Raw genomic sequence first — 21362 nt, 5'->3', positions numbered from 1 at the left:
CTGGTCCCTCGTGAAGTCTTTTCCTTGGGGGAGCAGGGAGAGGCATTCAGGGAGGATGCCCGTCTGCCTCTGTGCTGCCTGGCTCTGGGACAGCAGGCTTAAGTTATTCCTGGAGATATAGGCAGACATTGGGAAGAACTTCCTGACCAACAGGGGCTTAGCAGCTGGAATGGGAGCCAGAGGAAGACAGTGAATCGCTGGCCCTGGAGACATTCCACAGGGGCTGGGCATGGGGGGAGGTCCGAGGGGTGTCCAAGGTGGAGGTAGGTTACCTCTTAGAGGCCCCAGTCCTACACCTGACCGCAGGCCCAAAGTCCATGCCTCACCCCTTTGTTTGACAAATATCTGTCGAGCATCTATTCCATGCCAGGCATCCACTAGGTTCTGCAGAAGAGCAGAAAACAAGAGACATGGTGCCTGCTCATCCTAAGTCATGGACAAAGTACCGGCAACTTCAAGATACGCATTGTTAGTGATAGACAAAGAATCAGGAGCTAAGGACAGGCCACCTGACCTCAGCTGAGGATTCTCAGCTAAGACTAGAAAAAGAGGGAAGGCATAAACAGAGGAAGATCCTAGCAAGATGTCACCCAGGACGTGAGCCCCATGGAGATACCCCAGAAGCTCATCTGGGGTGGTGTCAAGGAACCTCTTTCCTTTCACTGGTGATTTTTTAAAAAATGGATAGCCCAGCGAAGAGAAAAATAAAATCACCAGATCACACGAATGACAGTAATCCGGATAGGCGTTCCTAGCAACGCTACATTTTTAGCCCAGTGCTTGGCACACAGTAGTACCTCAATAAACATTCGTGAAATGAACATTTGGTCAGTCTGGAACTCAGCCCTCCCACTTGTCCTCTTTCTCCTCCCAAACTGCAACTTGTCTCAACTCGGAACCCCACCAAGGAGAGGATTAACCTCCAAAGCATCCCAAATAATACATTGACTAGGACTTTCTCCTATAACTGTGACCTACAAAGGAGTAAAAACAATGACGACTAATGTGTATCAAGGGCTTATCACGTGCCAGGCACCCTTCTAATCACTTTGCACGTGTTACCTCATTTAGTCCTCACAACTGTCATATGAGATGGGCTCTCTCGTGGTCTCATTTTACACATGAGGAAATCGAATCCCAGAGAAGTTATGTATGTCACCCAAGGTCACACAGCTAGTACATTGGTGGAAAGAAGCACTTTCTGTGTATCTACAGAGTGTCAGGCATAGTTGGGGCCTTTATTCTTAGGATAATTAAGAGAAGTAGGTATCATCCTGTTTCGACAAATGAGAAAACCAAAGCTCAGAGAGTTAAGTAACTCACCCAACCTGGACTACTCCTCTGGAATTTGACTCCCAATGCAGTGCTCTCTCTCCCCTGCACCCCATCAGTTTCCTGGGGTCTTTCCTGAACTGGGGAGCAAACAGCTGCCCCTGGCGAGCTACGGGGAAGAAGCGGCCCCAGGAGGAGAGCTGGCCCAGCGACTCGCCAATAGGATTTATGTCCTGTCCAGGGTGGACATTTTGGCTGCTGAATGAAAGGCTGAGCAGAGCTCAAAGATGGAACTTATTCCCATTAAACGATTGCAAATGTCAGGCAGCACGGCCTCGAAGCTCCTTGCGCACGCACCCAGGCGGCTGGAGGCCAGGCTGCCCATAACAAGCATGCCCGCTGACCTCATGGTTACTCCTGATGCAATTAGAGCCCACTAGGAGACAGCGGGTTCCGACGAGAGCCTGAGCAACGTGCTGTCCGGGGGACACTGGGGCCCCTCCTGCCTGAGAGATGGCACTGGGACAGAGGGTGTTGTTCTAATTGATTGAATGAGATCTGTTCCAGTGCAGATGCATGCAGAAATTACCTGCAGATGTGACTATGCACAACCATTTTAACTGTCTGGGCTGTCACGCAGGCTCAGGGAGCCAGGGCCTCTTAGAGCAGGATTCATTTCATGCAGCCCCCTGCCTCTGGGCAGGGCAGACTGGTGCCAGCCTGAGCTGATGAGTGATACTACCTCTTTAGGGCTTCCCAGCCATCAGCGCTTCTCGGTCCTGGGTTGTCCAGAGGCCCAGCTGGCAGGATGGGACTCCCAGGGTTCCTGGCTAATGGCCTCGTGGAGAGCTTCTGCAGGGGCACGGGGAAGCCAGGTGCCAGTTGTCCTCTGTGCAGGCTCCCGAGATTCCTCTTCCATGGGCTCTGCAAAGCCCACCTCCCTGGGTCTTTGCATCCCTATGCATTTCTGGGTTGTATAATACTGGATAACGCATTTTTAAAAAAAATCCATATAACTATAGCAGTGGTTCCCACACTGATGACACAAGATCCATGAGAATACTGACTCATTCATTCATTTCAGCACCCACGAGCCTCCAAACTCTGTTCCTTGCTGGGACGTAGCAGAGGATCAGCCCTGGCCGCTGTCCTGGAGGAGCGCACAGTCCGGGGAAAGGAGATGTATGTATAAATAGCCGGTTATCACAAAGCGGGATGGGCTCTTCTACTGGAGTACAGGGTACTATGGGGACTTAGATGAGGGAGGTGACTCAGCGTGGGTGGTCAAGGCCAACTTTACAAAGGAGGTGACATTTCAACTGAGCCCTGAAAGGTGAATAGAATTCCCCCAGCCCCGCAGATGGATAAGGGGAGTAGGGTTTCCCTGGCAGGAGAACCCCCATGAACAAAGGCATGGGGGCAGAGGAGACCTGAGGAGCGCTGGGAGATGAAGTGGGGTTGGTGGGCCAATGAGGGGCCTTGAACACCACGCTGAAGAGTTTGGGTCTTGGGACTTCCCTGACGGTCCAGTGGTTAAGACTCCGTGCTTCCAATGCAGGGGACGTAGGTTCGATCCCTGCTCGGGGAACTAAGATCCCACATGCCACGTGGCGTGGCCCAAAAAAAAAGTTAAATTAAAAAAAAAGAGTTTGGGGGACTTCTCTGGTGGCTCAGTGGTTAAGAATCCGCCTGCCAATGCAGGGGACATGGGTTCAAGCCCTGGTCCGGGAAGATCCCACATGCCGCGGAACAACTAAGCCCGCGCACCACAACTACTGAGCCTGCGCTCTAGAGCCCGTGAGCCACAATGACTGAGCCCACGTGCCGCAACTACTGAAGCCCATGTGCCTAGAGCCTGTGCTCTGCAACAAATGAAGCCGCCGCAATGAGAAGCCCGCGCACCACAATGAAGAGTAGCCCCTGCTCGCCACAACTAGAGAAAGCCCACATGCATCAACGAAGATCCAACGCAGCAAAAAATTAATTAATTAATTTAAAAAAAAAAAAGAGTTTGGGTCTCTACCTAGACACCCTGGGAATCTTTGAAAGACTTCAGGAGTAAGAGGATACATGGTTAGGTTTACGTATAGTCTAGAACAATCCTCTTGGCAGAGGGTGGACCAGAAGGACAGACCGGAGGCTGAGGCCAGCAGTAGCCCCGGCACTGAGAAAGGAGGGGAAAGGACAGACTCGTGAGGGGCGTGGACAGTGCCACCATCTTGGGGACTGATATGCTGGAGCTGGGGCAGGGGTCCGGGGACCAAAAGGCAGAAGAGAGGGAGGTGTCAAGGCTGATGAGCCTGGAGGGATGGTGGGAGGAAGGTGGCCACGGAGGGAAGGAGGAAGGGGACCATCAAAGCACTGCTGCCCAGTGGTCCGGTTCAGGGAACCAGGATTTCCACATTATGATCCTGACTGCTTTCAGAAGTGTCTTGAGAGCTTCTCTGCTCTTTCCTCACATTAAGTCAGCATGTTAATCCCCACTCCTCTTCCATGCATTTCCTCTCAATATGGTGAAAATAACTGGGAAACATCTGGGGAAAAGTACGAGGAGCTCTTTGAGGGGAATCACTGCTTAAAGGCAGTCTATCTGGTGTTTTCTGAGCCCTCTGGATCCACTCTGGGTGAGGGGCAGAGAAGTCCCAAGCCCAGCCTTGCCGCTGAGCCCAGAAGCTTCCTCACCCAGCATCCTTAGTGGCGGTCCAAACCTTCCCCTCCTTCTCCAAGCCTCCACCTGCCTGATCGCCCCTTCTACAAACCACCTTGCCTGCTACCTGCCACTCAGATGACCCTCCCTCCACTATCTACCTTCCACCCAAACTCACTGTAACTGTTTCTGTTCTTCCCTCCCCCGGCCCTGAGCCAGCCTCTCCACCAGTTCCGGGACTTTGTGCCATCAACCATCCCCTCAGCTTACATAAAATTTCCTATCTCCTCCATCCTAAAAGACCCCCTCTGCACCTCCTTCAAGCTATTTTCTTCCTTTCCCTCCTGGAAGTCTTTCCGCACACATCACTTCCATGTCCTCATCTCTTTTCACCCCTCAACCCACTGCAAACTAGCGTTTCTGCAACCCAAGAAACTCTTCTTACAGAGGTCACAGCCATCCTCATCCAACACGACCCCTCTGCACTCTTACCAGCCCAGACCTTCCTTCATTCTTGAAACGGTCTCCTTCTTTGGCTTCTGGCCCCCAGGACCTTCTGGTTCTCCCCTGACCTGCTCTGACATCAACCTGTGCCACGTCCTGCAGGTTGGGGTTCCCCAGCAAAGTTCCTCCTTTCTGCACACATTCTCCCAAAGCTTGATCACTGCAGCCCTGACTCCTCCAGTGACATCCAAACCCACCTCTCCAGAAGCCAGCTGGACATCCCCCACCCCTGACACCTCTCACATTCTGTCCTCCACCACCCACCCTAAAACTCATCCAGTTCCTGTGTCCCCTGCCTTGACGAATGGCCAGCAAGCTGGAGCCATCCTCCTCCATTCTATGTTTGATTTATCACCAGGTCCCGGTGACTCCACCTTCCAGACATCTCTGGAATTGACTTCTCTCCGTCTGCACGGCTGTCATCCTGGTGACACCAGGATGTGTCACACCTGGACAGCCTCCCAGTCCTCCTCTGCCTGCAGTAGTCCTCCCTCCAGATTCCTGCATGCCTGGTCTCTACCTTCCCCTCTGACCTCATCTGCCACCAACCCCTTTCTCTCTTCACTCTAGTCTCCTTGCCTTCCTACTCTTTCCTGGACACACCAAGCTGGTTCCCATACCTCAGGACCCTCTGGAAGCCTTTTCCCCTGGATCAGCAGTTTTCAAACTTTTTGGTCTCATGACTCTATTACATTCTTAAAAATTGAGGACCCCAGAGAGCTTCTGCTGGTGTTCATATGGCTTGTATCTATCCACATTTGCCAAAACAGACATTAAATCTGAGAATGTTTGAAAACACTGGAACACACAAGCACACGCCTCGTTAGCTGTCAGAGTGAGGATGTCATTACACACCACAGGGCACCTGAAAACTCCCCTGTACACTTGTGAGAGAATGAGAATAGAAGAGGCAAACAGTGTCTTAGTACAGTTAGCCCTCTGCATCCACGGTTCTGCATCTACAAATTCAACCAACCAAGGATCAAAAACATTTGGAAAAAAAATGCCAGAAAGTTCCAAAAAGCAAAACTTGAATTTGCCATGCTGGCAACTATTTACATAGCATTTACATTGTATTAGGTATTATAAGTAATCTAGAGATGATTTAAAGTGTACAGACATGAGGATGTGCGTAGGTTATATGCAAATACTATGCCGTTTTATATAAGGGACTTGAGTACCTGTGGATTCTGGTATCCTCGTGGGTTCCGGAAACAATCCCCCATGGATACCAAGGGACCAGTAAGTTATAAAACGTTTCCACCTTGCAGATCCCCTGAAAGGGCCTCGGAGTCCCCAGATGACACTTTGAGAACTGCAGCCGCAGCTAATACCCATCTCTTTCACTACATTACTGCTCCATGTCCCTTATAGCATTTATTACCATCTGCAATTACCCACTTTCTTGCTTGCTTATTTTGTCTCCCCACTAGAATACAGGCCCCGTGAGGGTAGAGGCCCAGACTCTTGCTCACCTTGGAGCCTAGCAGAGTGTGTGACACACAGTGACATTCAAAAGCAAGGTTCTTCAATGAATGAGTTGTATCAACGCAGTTGTTCTCTAACTTTGCTGCATATTAAAGTCACAGGGAGGGGGTGCTTTTTTTTTTTAATAAATTTATTTATTTATTTATTTATTTTTGGCTGCATTGGGTCTTTGTTGCTGCACGCGGGCTTTCTCTAGTTGCGGGGAGCGGGGGCTACTCTTCATTGCGGTGCGCGGGCTTCTCATCGCGGTGGCTTCTCTTGTGGAGCACGGGCTCTAGGGCGCGCAGGCTTCAGTAGTTGTGGCACACGGGCTCTAGAGCGCAGGCTGAGTAGTTTTGGCGCACGGGCTTAGTTGCTCCGCAGCATGTGGGATCTTCCCGGACCAGGGCTCGAACCCGTGTCCCCCGCATTGGCAGGCGGATTCTTAACCACTGTGCCACCAGGGAAGTCCCGGGGGTGCTTTTAAAATGCCTGCATCCCAGCCAATTAAACCAGAATCTGGGGGTGGACACAGGCATTGGTGCTTTACAAAGCTCCCCCCGTGACTCCCATTGCAGCCAAGAACAAGAACCACTGGTCTCAATCCTTCAGTCCTCACCGAGGGAGAGACTGTTTATTCCTTGCTTGTTCAGAGTTACACAGGGTCTAAATGATGGCCGCTCCACATCTTGCCTGTCTCCTGCCGGGCCAGGCAGCCAGGGCGAGGGGGACTGGATAGAGGATGCTACTAGGCTGGGGTCCTCAGCCAGAAAGAAGTGCCCTCCTCAGACCCCGGGCCTTGGATCAGCGTGCTGGGGTCCGCGGCTTGCACAGGTGGTGCTGGTTATTCTCACAAACTGGTCTATGAGGCTGGCTCACTGGGTGCACTTTCCCCCACGCAGTGGTGTGGAATCCTGGTACTTGGGCGACTCGTGGAGCCTGATGGAGATTTCAGTGGATGGAGACAGAAATGAGGCAGGTCCCAGATTGCCCTGGGTAGCCGGGTGTCTCACATCCGCCAGCCTTGCCTCTGAAGAGTTGCCAAGCGTAGCCAGGAAAGGACACACCTTATGCTCCTACCTGAGCCAGGCTTCCCTCACTGAGCCGTCCCCAGAAGCCCTGCCTGTGATGGGGGGTCGCAGGCCTTGCTGGGAACCACTGCTGCGGGTAGAGTCAGCCACCATTCCACCCGCCCTGCACTGTGCCAGCCACACTCCTCTCCTGGGCTCGCTTCCTCTCCTCCACTGCACAGGGGAGGGAACCAAGGCACAGAGAAGTCTTGTTGACTGGCTAAGGACACTGGCCAGGGCTGTCTTAGATGGCTATGTAGTAGATAGGAACGCTGGACCTCCTCAAGGATTAAATCCCAGACCAGCTATGTGACCTTGGAGAGTCAAGTCACCTGAGCCTCCTAAATCAGACTCATCTGTAAAACCGGGGGAATAAATCTACCTCACAGCGCGGTTGTAATGGATCTAAAAGCACTAGACATAAGCCTGAAGCAGAGAAACTGCTCAGTAAATAGTGATTATGGTATAATTCTTATTGGACTCCCAAATCCCTCTTCTTTCCATCACACCCTGCTGCTTCTCAGAGGAACATTACTTCTATTTGTATATGATTTGAAGCTCTTTTACATTTATTAGCCCATTTAATTCTTGCAGCAGAATTCTTGTGAAGTTGAAACTTCTGTTTACTATCCCGCTTTGTTTTTGCTTTTATGATGAAGACACTGGGGTCCAGAGAGGTCGGGTCACCTGCTCAGGTCCCACAGGGGCGAGTGGCGGATGTCCTGACTCCCTGTCCAGAACCTTCTCCACCGCACGGCAGCAGCTGCCCCAGGGGCCTGTGGCCGACCCCGGCCCCAGGAAGAGGTTCCACCCTGGGTTCTCTGGGGAGGAGAGAGGCAGGGAAGCCTGAGGTGGGAGGGGGTGCAGGAGAGAGGGTGGAGCTCTGTGCTTGATGTGGTGGCCAGGCCCAGTCAGGGCTGTCGCCAGAGTCCTGGGGTTTGGCTGGGACAGCCACCATGATAAGGCAACCACCATTTCCGCTGGTGTGGCAATGCCGGGCGGACCGGGGAACCCAAGCCAGGCAGCGCTGGGGAAGGGGGGAGGCCTGTGGCGCTTTGTCACTGGGGTGGGGGGTCCGCTCCTGCCTTGTTTCACTTCTCTCACCAGCCCAGCTCCCAGACACAGGTAGCCAGGGACCATACCCTCAGCCTAGCTGATACCTGACAAAGGAGGAAAGGCCTCAGCTTTAAGTCCTCCAGAGGGTGGAGGAGGGGAGAATAAAAGTTACTAAGAATCTACTGTGCACTGGGCCTTATCCTCTATGCTTTGAATAAATGAGCTCACTTAATTTTCCTAATAGTCCGGTGAGTCAGGTATTATCCTTATTTCACAGGAAGAGAGGTAAAGCCAAGGCCCCACAGGCCTAGGTGGTACAGCCAGGATTCTGCCGAAGCTCGTGATCTTTCCAGGACACCATGGCTTTGTGGGAGGCCACGGCCACCGGTGGCCGGTCAGCTCTGCCTAGGACCAGCCCCCCGACCCCGCACCACCCCACCAGGTGGGGCAAGTTCACCTTCTCTGAGCCGGGCAGCTGCAAAATCTCTGCAGCATTTCTGCCACTCGGTTCAGTCCCCAGAGGTGCTGAGCACCTTGCTGGGCCAGTAGGGGTGTAAGGATGGATACAAAAAATGAAGTGATAGAGATACGAGGAACATGCTGGAAAAGGAAGGGTTTTTCTGAGTAGGGGAATAACAAAAGATATCACGAAGTAGATGGTGTCCCAGCTGGGCTTGGAGAAAGAAGGTGGGTTCCCCCTCCCATGCAGGGAACTGTGTCTTGCCTTTGGGGCGGGGATGGGGATTAGCAGCTGTTTTTTTCTAGCAGAGGCTTCAGTCCCTCCATCAGAGCAGGCAGCTTCCTCCTAGCAGAGTGCATTAACCCGAAGTCTCTTCTGGAAGGTGAAGGTGATGAAGGGCCAGGAGCAGGTGACGACACTTAATGAGTTAGGATTGGAAGAGGCCTCTTCAGGGCTTTTCGAGATGCTGTCATGTGATAGGAAGTGGCTGAAACCGGAAGACTGGATAACAGGAGCCCTGGGGAGGGGGGCAAGGCCAGATTCCTCATGGACAGGCAAGGAACCTGCTCTCCACAGTCTCAGACTTGGACTTGGGAGGAGAGAGAGGGTCTGTCCACAGATCTGGGGCAGCTCCTTGCAGCAGGACCAGAGGGAAGTGGGGCAGGGCTGGCAACGTAATTCGCAGGGCCCCATGCAAAATGGAAATCCAGTCTTTTGTTCAAAAACTATTAAGAATTTCAAGAGGGTGACAGCAGAGCCTTAGGCCGAGCTGGGGGACCCTTATAAGCACGGGTCACACGCCCAGGAAGCTGCCCTGAAGTGGGGTCTAGGGAAAGTAAGCAAGAGATGAGGCCACATGAAGGGCAGCCCCAGGGGTCTTCTTCGGGGCCTAGTGGTCGCCTGACCAAAACCAAGAGACCCTGTAAACAGAGAGGTGAATGATTCTGAGAGCACAGCCTTGGGCCACATAGCATTTCCTAGACAGACAACCTGCTCTGCTGAGGCGTTTGTAGCTTTCCCGAGGAACCAGTCCGCCTCTGCCAGCCAGCATCCTCAGAGAGGCCAGGTCTTGCCTTATTTGGAGGAGGGAGGGCATTTAAATTTCCTCTGTGTGTTGGAGGAGCTCTCGAAATGCTGGGAAAAGATGTCATGCTTGGAGACCATCTGGGGAAAAGGCCTCTGGAGCTGCTCCTTTAATTTACGGAACTGACAACTGAGGATTCGGGTCTTTGGCAAGTACAAAGGGTGATGGCCCAGAAAAGAATCAAAGTATTAACAGCGGACTCAGTTGGCACTGTCCTTCAGTCCCTGGCCCTGGGGTTCGTGTGGCTGGGAAGCCTGATCTCTGTTTCAGCAGTGGGATCAAAACCAGCTTTCAGGGCAACATAAGCCAGACGTAATTTTTAGCACAGACATAACTTTCTAGTTCCTTTTTCCTACCCCTCATTTTTCAGTTGCCTTTAAAGAGGCCGCAGAGAGCTGAAAAACAAATCCAAGTTTAAAGAGACAAGTGCAGAAATGCAAACTGGGCAAGGGGACAGAGCCTCCAGCTGGACAAAATGTGCCTGGAAAACAGCATCCTCTGCTTGGCAGGTGCCGGGGATTTATGGTTGAGTTTTGCAGACGTTTCATCGCGTTATGAGCCAGCTCAGGAGACCCTCATAAAACTCTGCTTATGTGAAAGAACAAACGAGCTGATAAAAGTCAGCTGCTGCCTATAAACGCGCTGTGGGGATTGCAACTGAGTAGTGGATTTATTAGTCTGGGCTTTCTGTGCAAATTAAGAACTACTGCGCACGTCTGAACCGGGAAGATGATGCTCCCTGCTCACATGATGGCAAACGGGCCGGGCTGACCCCCTCCCCCATCTCTCAGTCCGTTAGAGACCAGAGGGAAGATTCTCGCTGAATTTAAGTTGCTGGAGACCTACTCTTACGTCCCCTTTTCTTGCCTCCCACAAAGGCCCAGAGAAAGGATCCGTCTCTCTCCATCCACTGCATCACCAGCACATCTTTATGACAGCACATCTCACAATGGGCTTACGTATCTGCCGGACCTACTAACTGTGTACTTCCCCCTATTTATCTCTGTATCACCGGCAATTTGTTCTGTGCCAGGCACACAGGGAGGCCTCCGAATGAATGAATATGGAGGTGGCAGACTGTCAGGTGCCGTGTACGTAAGTTACTACTACCCCGCTCCAAACAGCACAGAGGGGTTGGGGGAACACAGCCGAGGTGTCCGTTGGAATTGAGGACCAGCTAGGTGCTGGGAAGCCACAAAAAGGGAAGAAGAGGTGCAATGAGAAAGTTATTAAGTCTGGTTTCTTCCCCAGAGAAGCACAATCTTTGTGGCTATCCTACCCAGCTCTCTCTCTCTCTCTCTCTCTGTGCTGCTGCTTTTTCTCAGGACTAAGGCTATTTCTTCAAGAATGACCCTGCAAGAGAATGGGGGGGTACTTGATAAGGATACAGCTACCTCGCCCCTGCCCACACATACTGGATCAGAATCTCTGGGGCTGGGACCCTCATATGCTGTACCAGGTACCAGTCTCAGAAAAAGTGACTTTCCTTTGCACTCGGCAGAAACCAAGAAGGAGCCTTCCAGGAATGATGGGGAGGAGGGAGAGTGCCTGGAAGGACTGGCTTTCTCCTCCCAGTCCCTGGCATAAAGGGCACAAGTGTAAGACTCTGGCAGACGGCCCCAGGATGCACTCCAACCCTCCTGGCTATGGGATCAGAAAGGAGGGTAACTGGCAAGGTTGTAGCGCCCTGAGCCTTGGACGCCTCATGTGCCCCTGCCAAGCCAGACAGGGGCAGCGCTGCACTCACCGCTGCAGTTGGAGGACTCACATCCCAGGCACGGCTGGGTATTCGGGAAACCAACTCTTGTCACAGCTGAGGAGGTGTGAGGGAGCTTCTGCCTTCTGTGGCAGAGAGGAAACAGTGGTGTAAGGAAAAGACCCCTTTCACCAGAACCAAGAAAACCCTGGTACGAATCCCGGCAATGCCACTGATAAGCTGTGGCCAGGTAGAAAACTGTTTCTCAAAGCATACTTATTTCACGGCTTGTTAAGGGTTGAGGAACATGCTAAAGGGCACAGCCCAGGGCTATGCACTCAGTAGGTGACAAATCAATCTCAAGTGAATTTCAGCCCCTTCAATGTTTATAAATTTACCAAAAGCCCTCACATATCTCCTCCCACTTGAGCCTTACAACTCTGTAAGGACAAACGTCATTATTTCATTGTACAGATGAAGAAGCTGAAACTTAGAGGAGGGAGAACGACTCGCCCAAGATCACCTGTCTAGTAAAAGGCTGACCTGAGACTTGGACCCAGGTCTGGGTCACTTGAATTCAGCAAGGTTTCCCCAGAGTTGGTTATCAACACACTAGCTCCTTCCCCATATCCCTGAATCTGCTCCTCCAAATGTGCGCTCTCCCCACCTTCTCACAGGGAGAAAGAATTACAAACAACCCAATGCTTGAACAAGCTGGAGACAGTACCCGGCCCCCAACATCCTGATTAAAGTCAGAGAGACCACACAGCCTGGACTCTCCCTAGGCAGGGAGAAGTCCTTTTCTTCAGAGCCTAGGATCCCACTGGCTTTGAAAACCCCCTACTCTGCCTGAGAGAAGAATCCTGAGGTCCATTCTAAATGTGGATGGGGTAGAGACAGGAAAGAAACACAAATTCTTCACTCCGTCCCAACAGATTGTCTCACGGACAGGGAAGAGGGTTCTGAGCACCAAGAGTCCATTTCCCCACCTGAGGGAAACAGAGAAAAGAACTCACATTTAATATCTCAACCCATGAGCCAGTGGCATGCTTAAAGGAGAGCCAGGATTCCCACTATGACGAGTCTCCCTAAATTAGTTTATAAATTTAATACGATTCCAGTAAAAATACCAACAGAATTCTTTTTTTATTGGGGGTGAGTGGGTGGGGTGGTATTAACTAATTGAAAATTCCAAGGGGAAAAACCATGAGCAGGAGTGGGAGTGAGAGGGAGGGCTACCAAAACCTAACAAGTATTAAGACTTTGGAAACAACCTAAATGGCCATCAGTAAGGGGCTAAATAAATTATGTTATACCCACACAACAGAAGACTATGCAACTGTTTTTAGAAAAAATTAAGGAAGCTCTTTACGTATTCATATAGAATGATCTCTAAGATACAGTAGGTGGAAAAAACGAGGTGCAAAATTGGATATACAGCATGCTACTATTTGTATGAAGTTATGGAGAATACAAAAATATTTGCTTGTTGCATTAGTCATCTATCATTGTGTAACAAATTACCCCAAAACTTAATGACTTAAGACAAACATTTATTATCTGTTTCCATGGGTCAGGAATCTGGGCCCAGCTGAGCTGGGTTGCCTTTGGCTTAGGTCCTCATGAGGTTGTAGTCAAGCTGTTAGCTGGGGCTGTGGTCTCATCTGAAGGCTCAGCTCGGGGAGAGGGTCTGCTCCCAAGTTCACTCGGGCTTGCTGGCAGGCATCAGGCTCTCACGTGAGCTCTCCACAGGGCTGCCTCAAAGACGACTTCCCCAAAGAGAGCAAGGGACAGCACCCGCCACAGAAGCCAGTCTTTCCTCATAACCTAGTTCCAGAAATGACCACCACTACCAGTGTCTTCTATTCATTAGAAGCGAATCTGTAAGGTCAGCCCACACTGAAGGGGAGGGGAGTATACAAGGGCATGGATCATTGGGATCTATGGGGCTATCCTGGAGGGTACCCACCCCTGCACTCATAGTGGCAAAGAATATTTTTGGAAGGACACACTGGAAACATTTAACATTGGCTGCCTCCAGGGAGGGGGACTGAGTAACGGGGAACTTTTCACTGAATATGCACTTGCACTTGCACCCTTTGAATTTTGTACAATGTGAAAGTATCACTTACTCAAAAAAATAAACCAAATTAATTGCAAATTTAAAAAGGACAATTAGAGGGACTCCCCTGGTAGTCCAGTGGTAAAGAATCCGCCTTCCACTGCAGGGGACGCAGGTTCGATCCCTGGTCGGGGAACCTACATGCTGCAGGGCACCTAAGCCTGCGTGCTGCAACTACTGAGCTTGTGCGCCTCAAAGAGAGCCCGCGAGCCACAAACTACAGAGCCCACGTGCTCTGGAACCCACGTACAACTAGAGAGAGAAGCCCGTGCACTGCAGTGAAGAGCCCGAGCCACAACGAAAAGATCCTGTACACCTCAACCAAGACCCCGAGTGCTGCAACTAAGACCCAACGCAACCAAAAAAATAAGGAAAATAAATAAATAAAAAGGACAATTAGGATACCAATTTAACAGCAGAAGAAAAGCTAAGAAGGAACAATTATACTTAATAGTTATTACTTAGCACCTTAAACATACTTGTGTCTATTCACAGTCATGATTACTTGCTTCAATGAGGGAGGTTTAAAAAGCTCTTTATTATACACACACACACATACACAAGCAACTCCCATTTGCAAAATACATACTCTTGATCATGGCATTCACAAATTCATTCCAGTTTACCTTTACAGACCCATTTCCTGCCACTCTTCCGTCCCCCTGTGAACTCCAGTGACTTGCTATAGTCAACTGTTAATGCTTCCAGTTCTAGGGGGTACAAGCCACAAGCACGATGCCCGCACACTTCCAGGAGGTATCAGCTTCCATTCTTTCTCAAACACTGCCTTTGCTTAGACTGTCCCTGTACGTGGAGCACCCTGTACTCCTTTCTGAGCCTCAAGGCCCGACTCAGATGTCACAGTCACCACGAAGTAGTCCCACAAGCAGTTGGTTGTCACCTCTATTCTCCCATGGAATTCTGTTTTGATCTCAAATACAGCATTATTATATTACAGTTTAAATCTCTTCACTTAAAGTCTGGTCCTTGGATCATCAGCATCATCTGGGACCTCGTTAGAAATGCAGAGTCCAGGGACCCACCCCAGGATCTACAGAATGGGAATCTAAATTTTAACAAGATACCAGTGATTTATATACATTTTCAAGCTTGAGAAACACTGGTTTAAATCTTTCCCTGGTTGAACTATAAATCTTTTTAGGGCTCTCCTTCACCTCTGTACCCACAGCACATCATAAGACCTGATACCCAAATGTCTTAAGTGTTATTTACAATTATTATATATGTGATAGAATAGATTTTTTTAAATTCCTGGAAGAAAAAAAAATTCCTGGAAGAATATACACCACATTATTAAAAACGATTACGTATCTGGTAGGTGGACATTGTGCATTTTTCACTTTCTGTAATACTTCAATTTTTCACAGCCAGAATGTATTATCCTTACAGGTAGAAAAACATGATGACTTAAAAAAATACATGTAAAATATAACATTATAATACATTCATAAAATGGTATATAATTGTGTTGAGCTATATTCACGGATATGAAAAACTGGCCAAACTATATTAAGATTTTTTTAAAAGATAATTTAAACAACAGTATTTATCAATGATACCCTAATTGTTTTGTTAAAAAAACTTGTGAATATGGACACTAAAAAGATGCTTAACAAAATATCTCTGGTGGAGCTTGTTTTATACTTTTCTGCATTTTAAATGTTTTCTACAATTTTTCTACTGTTTTTTAAAAAGCATATATCACTTTTGTAATACTAAAAAAGTCATTTTCATTTTGAAAAATATCTATATTCTTTATTAAGCCCCTTTACATCCAATGACCCAGATTTTTACACCAGCCCAGGAAGTTGACAGGTCTGGAAGTACCACGACCATTTCACTGATGAAGGCACTGGGCCTCAGAAACCCAACCCTGAACGCCTGACTGTGAGCTGGTGTTCTCCCATCCATGCAGCTACCCCAAGATCAGAGAACTGTAGCAAGTCAGTCACCAGCTTTGGTTTAAAAAAACCAAAAAACAAAAAATTGTTATTTTAGGAGTCCCACAATCACCAGTTACTTACTCTCAGATAGTAAGAGCAACAAGGGAACCCCTCCAAACACAAAGCATTCAGAATAATTCATGCTGCACTACCTCCCCCTGGTGGTAGGCTCTGGAAACTGAAATTGTTTCGAGGATAAGGAGCTATTGCAATTCGAAAACAGTAACTGTTTTCTAACATCACCTCTACTTCTTTTTTTTTTTAATATTTATTTATTTATTTGGCTGTGTCAGGTCTTAGTTGCGGCACATGGGATCTTTCGTTGCAGCACGCGGGCTTCTCTCTAGTTGTGGCACGCAGGCTTAGCTGCCCCTCGGCATGTGGGATCTTAGTTCCCCGACCAGGGTTCAAACCTGTGTCCCCTGCATTGGAAGGTGGTTTCTTAACCGCTGGACCACCAGGGAAGTCCCACCCCTTACTTCTTTAAATCATCAAAGCCACTTTTTTGCATCAAGGAGTTGGGTACTGACACAAATACACGAAACCAGGACCTGGTGTCAACGAGGCTCAGAGCTTTGGATGATGCTGGGGGCAGCGGCACTCTCTACCCCTGTCCTTTCCTTCCTTACCACTTCTGTGGCTGTGGCTTCTGCCCCCAGTGTTCTTCTGCACGGCCTTTCCTGCATGCTCTCTGTCTCCGTCCACTCCCCTGAGCCTTAGGAAACGGCAAGGTGTGACCATGTGCCCTCACCCACGACCTGGCATGAAGAAGACCCAACATCAGAAACATCCAGCACAATCCTCAGGCTCTAGGCATTGACATTTCCAATAAGTCCAGTTGCAATGCTGACATTTCTTTAGAAATATCAGAGCGCAGCAATGTCGGTCTTCAACTGCGTCCCCCTAGTCTCCCGATAAACACACGGCTTCTTCACTCTTCCAGGAAGAAGGAAACATTCAACAGGATATCTGGAACAGGAAGAGAGAGAACACATGGCATACCACCTCTCCAGAAAACACAAAACATCAGATTTGTAAAAGCTACAAAGGCACCATGAGGGCATCTCTACATGCTTTCAAAGAGGTGAGACACAGAAAGAAAGGAGGGGAGGAGACACGAAGGACTAAATGAAAACCAGTACCTCGTACAAGGTCTGGGTGTTCGTCTTCCGAAATTCGGTCCCAGGCTTTGGGCAAAGCTTGGATGTTTCCCAAGTCTCCCCACTGGATTGAGGACAGAAGGTACTTCCTCTTCAGGTACCTTCCTGGGATTAAGGAAGGTGCTCAAAAAGAAAATGAAATATGCTGAAGGAAGAAAATACCCTGGAGAGAACTCCTGGGAGCTAGAAAAGTGAAAGCGCAGCTACTGCTACATTTACCAGGTGGGCAGGACTCGCCTCTGCTACACATCTTTACCGAGCCCTTCTTTACACACATGGCTCTGGGCTACAGGGAAAAGGACAGAAACACTGTCCCTGCAATCTGGGATCTCACCGTAGTGAGAAAAAAACAGAAACTGAAAAGACTCTAAATGACAGGAAAGATAAAACTCAGTGGAAGTTCAGAGGATGACTTCATCCCCTTTAGAGGGCAGGAGGAAGATTCCAGCTGGTAGGAAGAGCTTAAGCCAAGGCACAGAAGTGGGGAAGCACATAATGGATTCAGGGACAGGACATTTCCAGTGCAGCTGGCATGGAACGATGTGCAGAGTAGCAGGAAAGGTGGCTAAGAGGGCAGGTGGAGCCAGAACACAAAGACCAGCATGGGGGTTCTCGTCCTCAGAGCATCAGAAGCTACTGAAAACTCCTACACAAGCAACAGGATCAGAAAGAGACTTCCAGAAGATAGATCTGCAGAGTGTGACCACTACCCGAGGGTGGCTTAGAGGGAAAGAAGCCAGGGTCAGAGAAACCTGTCTAGAGACTGCATGTGACTAAGGGTCCAAGTGAGAAACAATGGTAGAGGCAGTGGGGATAGAGAAGGAAACTACAAGAAGCACCAAGGAAACAGAATGGAAGGACTTGACAGCTGAGTGCAAACATTCTTACAACGGCACCTGGCACACCGTGAGCGCTCAGTGAGGGTGGCCCCAGCTACTGCTCCCACTGCCCACGCTGCTGTTGCCACCACTGTGGCCGATGCTGCTACGTTGCAAGCAGAAAACAGCAGGAAAGGGGGAAAATGCTGCGTAAGTTTCCAGACTAAGTGATCAGACAGGTTTGATGCTACAACTTAAGGAAACAGGAGCTGAACAGGAGGGCTGGACGGAGGATTTCAATTCTCATTTCAGCTTGCAATTCCGTGAGATTCCAGTGGGAGGCATCTGCAGGAAACTGAAAATCAAAACTAGAGGCAAGAATAAAGGTTGGCTTGGGAGTGATTCAAATGAAGGTAGAAACTCCAGCCAGAGGGGAGATGCGACTATCAGGCAAGAATTTAGAGGAAAAAGGTAAGAGAACTCCAACTAACAGGTCTTTCTGCTTCCACCCAAGTCCCTCCTCAGAACATAGCTGGGTGATACTGTTGAAAACATAGGTCTGATCAGGTTACTCCTCTACTCAAAACCTTCTATAGCTTTCCATCTCACTCAGAGTAAAAGCCAAAATCCTTTCGAAGACCTTGGAGGCCCTACCAGGCCTAGCCCTGCCTCTCTGACCACATCTCCTGTTAGACCACCCCCTTTCACTCGGCTCGAGCCCCACTGGCCACCTTGCTACTTCCTGAACATACCAGGCTCGCTGTCACCTCAGGGCCTTTACACTTGCTGTTTCTTCTACCTGGGACACTCTTCCCCCAAGTACCCCCATGGTTCTCTCCCTCACCCTCTTCAGGTCTTTTCTCAGATACCACTTTCTCAGTGAGGCCTGCCCAGACCACCCTATTTAAAACCACAAGCCCACCCTCACCCCTCGCTTTCCTCATTCCCGGCTCTATTTTTCTCCAAGGCACTTATCACCATCTGACATTCTATATATTTTCCTTTTTTTAATGCCTATCTTCTAGCACCTAGAGCAACGCCTGGCAGGGAGCAGTTACTCAATAAGTGATTTAAGGAATGACTGTACAAAGGAATGCAGAAAGAATCCAAGTTCAAGAACCAAAGAGAACTGACCCATACTATATATTTTTGGGCAATCTTGTGAAAACTGAAATTAAAAAGACTTCCTGGAACAGCTCTGGAACTACCTGAAATGTGTGCAAAGGATACAAACTTCGATAATGTCTCTCGATATCCTGTAACCACTCCAACATTTCAGCCACAGAGGGGCTCGAAGCTGAAGCCTGCAGGACAGCATCGAGGCTGATCATGTCTGCATGCTGCTCATAGATCTGAAGCACGTGTTCCACGTGGCTGCTGACTACATCACGCACCTTGAGGAGGGCGGCTCTGGGGGAAGAGTCTGATATTAGGCAATATCATGAGAAAGGCCTAAGGCCAGGTTCCTTAACTTCAGCACTAAGGACATTTTGGACCAGATGATTCTTTGTGGTGGAGGGCTGCCCTGTGCATTGCAGGATGTTCAGAAGCATCCCTGACCTCTACCTACTAGACGACAAGAACAAACCATGCCTCCACCGTTCCCAAGTTGGGACAATCAATAACGTCTCCAGATATTTATTGCCACACATCCCAGTGGGAAAAACTGCCTCCAAATGAGATCCATTGGTCTACGGAGATTGATGATGGTGCCTTGGAGGCAGGGGTGGCTCAAGAATTAAGAACTGACTTAAAGATGGAGAGGCTGAAGTTACATGGCTCTCAAAGCTATGTGATGATATTATTCCCAACTGCCAAAGAAAGTAAAGACCAAGCAGCCCTTCTGGGGCTGCCATACAGGAGAGCAAATGCTCACACACAGTCCAATGCAATGTACGTGAAAGGAATAAGTAAGAGAAAACTGAAGCAACAAACCAGTAGTGCTCTCATGCTCCCTCGTGCCCCATCCTAGTGAATTCTTGAACAGGTAAGATTTGGGCTCTTGACACACCCAGACTACTGTGGATCTTAGGAAAGTTACTTATTCTCAATCACGAATAAAAACAGTCTCTTTTGTTCACTGTGCATCCTAAGTACCTAAAACGTCGAGACCGGCAGACAGAACAACAAACAATTGTCCAATGAATGAAAAGGAATGTTGTGAAGAGTAAATGCAACAATGCATATTAAGTGCTTCGCGAAGTGCCTAGCTTATGGTAAATTTTGTTATTATTCCATTGGTGACTCCAAGGGGCCCAGCCACCAAGACAAAGGCTACAACTTCCCAAAGGGGAAGGCAGTCCCTAGCCTAGAATTGCAGCTTTCAAAAATGTTAGACTGTGACTCACAATTAAAAAACAGACTTAAAATTAACAGCCCGATACTCACACACAAACATGTAATCAACTGAAATAAAAGTTCACTATCTTAGAACATACCGTGACCTAATTTAATTGATTGTCTTGTCTCTCTTTTACTCAGCTTAGGAACTGAGTCTGCTTCATTGTTGTATTCCTAGCACCTGTGCTTGGCGTCCCATAGGTGCATAATAAATGTTTTTTGTACAAATGAATGCAAAGAAGGCCCCATCTTTGACAGTTTCCTATTAGTCTATGGCACAGACTCTACACACTAGAACCTTCTTTTGTCCTGGCCAAGGAAAGGCCATACGTGCCCTGTCTCTTCTCTATCCTCAATTACCTGTAACTCTAAGGTAGAGGGTCTAACATTAGGCATAGTAAGAGCTTAGAGACGTGCTACTCCTGGCATGCAGACACCAATGAACAGCAGAACAAGTGGCCCTGGTGCCAGGCATACTTGGGTTAGAATCCCAGTTTTACTATTTACTAACTGCACAAGCATAGGCAATCTGCTTCAGCCTCAGTTTCCTCACCTGAAAAATTAATTAAGTGAGGTTAAGTCAAAGAGGTGTTGAAAAGATTTTATGAGGTAATGTATGTAAAACCCTTAGCTCTGGCACCTAATAAGTTTACAGTATAGCTCCTCACTGCTTTTTACCTAAGAAAGACTATAGAGGAGGGCCAATAAGCGTTCCCCATTGCTCTTCTGTTCTGCTTTGATAACTTTTACTAAGCCCACCACTGTCACGCCTAGTCTGACAAGGGAAGTGCCAGAAAATGGCTTCTTGACAGAGATCCCACTGCAACAAACAGAAAGGAGGTAAGGTTGACATATCCCTAAATACCACGCTCTCAAGTAAGAAGAAAAACATCCTTCCGACTGATCCTAGCTTATTAAACACCCAGTTTTAAAATCTTTCCGCCAAGAACGAGCGCCACTGAGCCTCTTACAGCCTCTCCTCTAGCCTGTCCAGGAGAGTGTCACCAGCCGCCAGCTGCTTGCGCCTCAGCCGCTCCTGTAAGTCTGGGAAGGCCCGAAGTGACGGCACATCCTCAAATCGCAGGTTCTGTGCGGCCTGCAGCTGCTCTGCCAGGTTGCTGAGGGAGGCCAGAAGGGGCGGGCAGTCCCTGAGAGCGCTCTGCCACAGGCCCTGCTGCTCCTCCACCACGGGAAAGCACTTCCTCAGGGCCTCCTGCACCGCGAGCAAAGGCTGGTCTTGAGTCATCCTCCGTTGGGGGAAGAAAAAAAAAACCCACAAAAAAAGCATTAGGGTTCCAAGTCGATAGGGGAAGGACCGGGTCATGGGTGGGAGTTATTTCCGTTCGCAGGTGAGAACAGGGTTTCCTCAGGTAGGGCCGTCTATCTCTCCCGACAGGAGTTTCTAGCGCGAGGCGTTGTCTTACCTTTAGAGGGGCTCTCGGAAGGCAGGACCCTTGTTTCCCACCTCGGGAAGCGTTTCCTGACTATCCCTTGGAGGATGCTCGTCCGGGTTCGGGCAGTTTCCTGTTTCAGACTGCGAGTTCCCCGGGCCTATCCGTACGTCCGGAACCAGAAGCTTGTCTCCTCTCCTTGAGGCTGCGGGTCGCTTTCCCTAAACCAGCGGGAAAACTTAAAGCTAAAGCAATCAAATTTTAAGGACCTTCCAAGGGCCCCAGCCTGCCTCCGAGTCTCTCTGCGCATG

At 49.2% G+C, this 21362-nt stretch overlaps 1 protein-coding gene across 1 annotated transcript; it reads right to left on the bottom strand.

The window, feature by feature from the left end:
- Positions 1-14982: 14982 nt before the first annotated feature.
- Positions 14983-21340, bottom strand: AIRIM (AFG2 interacting ribosome maturation factor). The gene is made up of 5 exons (XM_061184475.1): positions 21085-21340; positions 20632-20907; positions 18551-18730; positions 16485-16603; positions 14983-16311 (listed from the first exon to the last, which is right to left on the bottom strand). Exons 2-5 carry the CDS (start codon positions 20904-20906, stop codon positions 16274-16276), a joined length of 612 nt encoding a protein of 203 aa, XP_061040458.1. The 5' UTR covers position 20907; positions 21085-21340; the 3' UTR covers positions 14983-16273.
- Between the last annotated feature and the right edge of the window lie 22 nt (positions 21341-21362).

The sequence above is a fragment of the Eubalaena glacialis genome, chromosome 3 (genome assembly GCF_028564815.1).
Source record: "Eubalaena glacialis isolate mEubGla1 chromosome 3, mEubGla1.1.hap2.+ XY, whole genome shotgun sequence".
NCBI lineage: Eukaryota > Metazoa > Chordata > Mammalia > Artiodactyla > Balaenidae > Eubalaena > Eubalaena glacialis.
The sequence above is the reverse complement of the archived record's forward strand: the minus strand, read 5'-3'. Positions and strand labels throughout refer to the sequence as shown.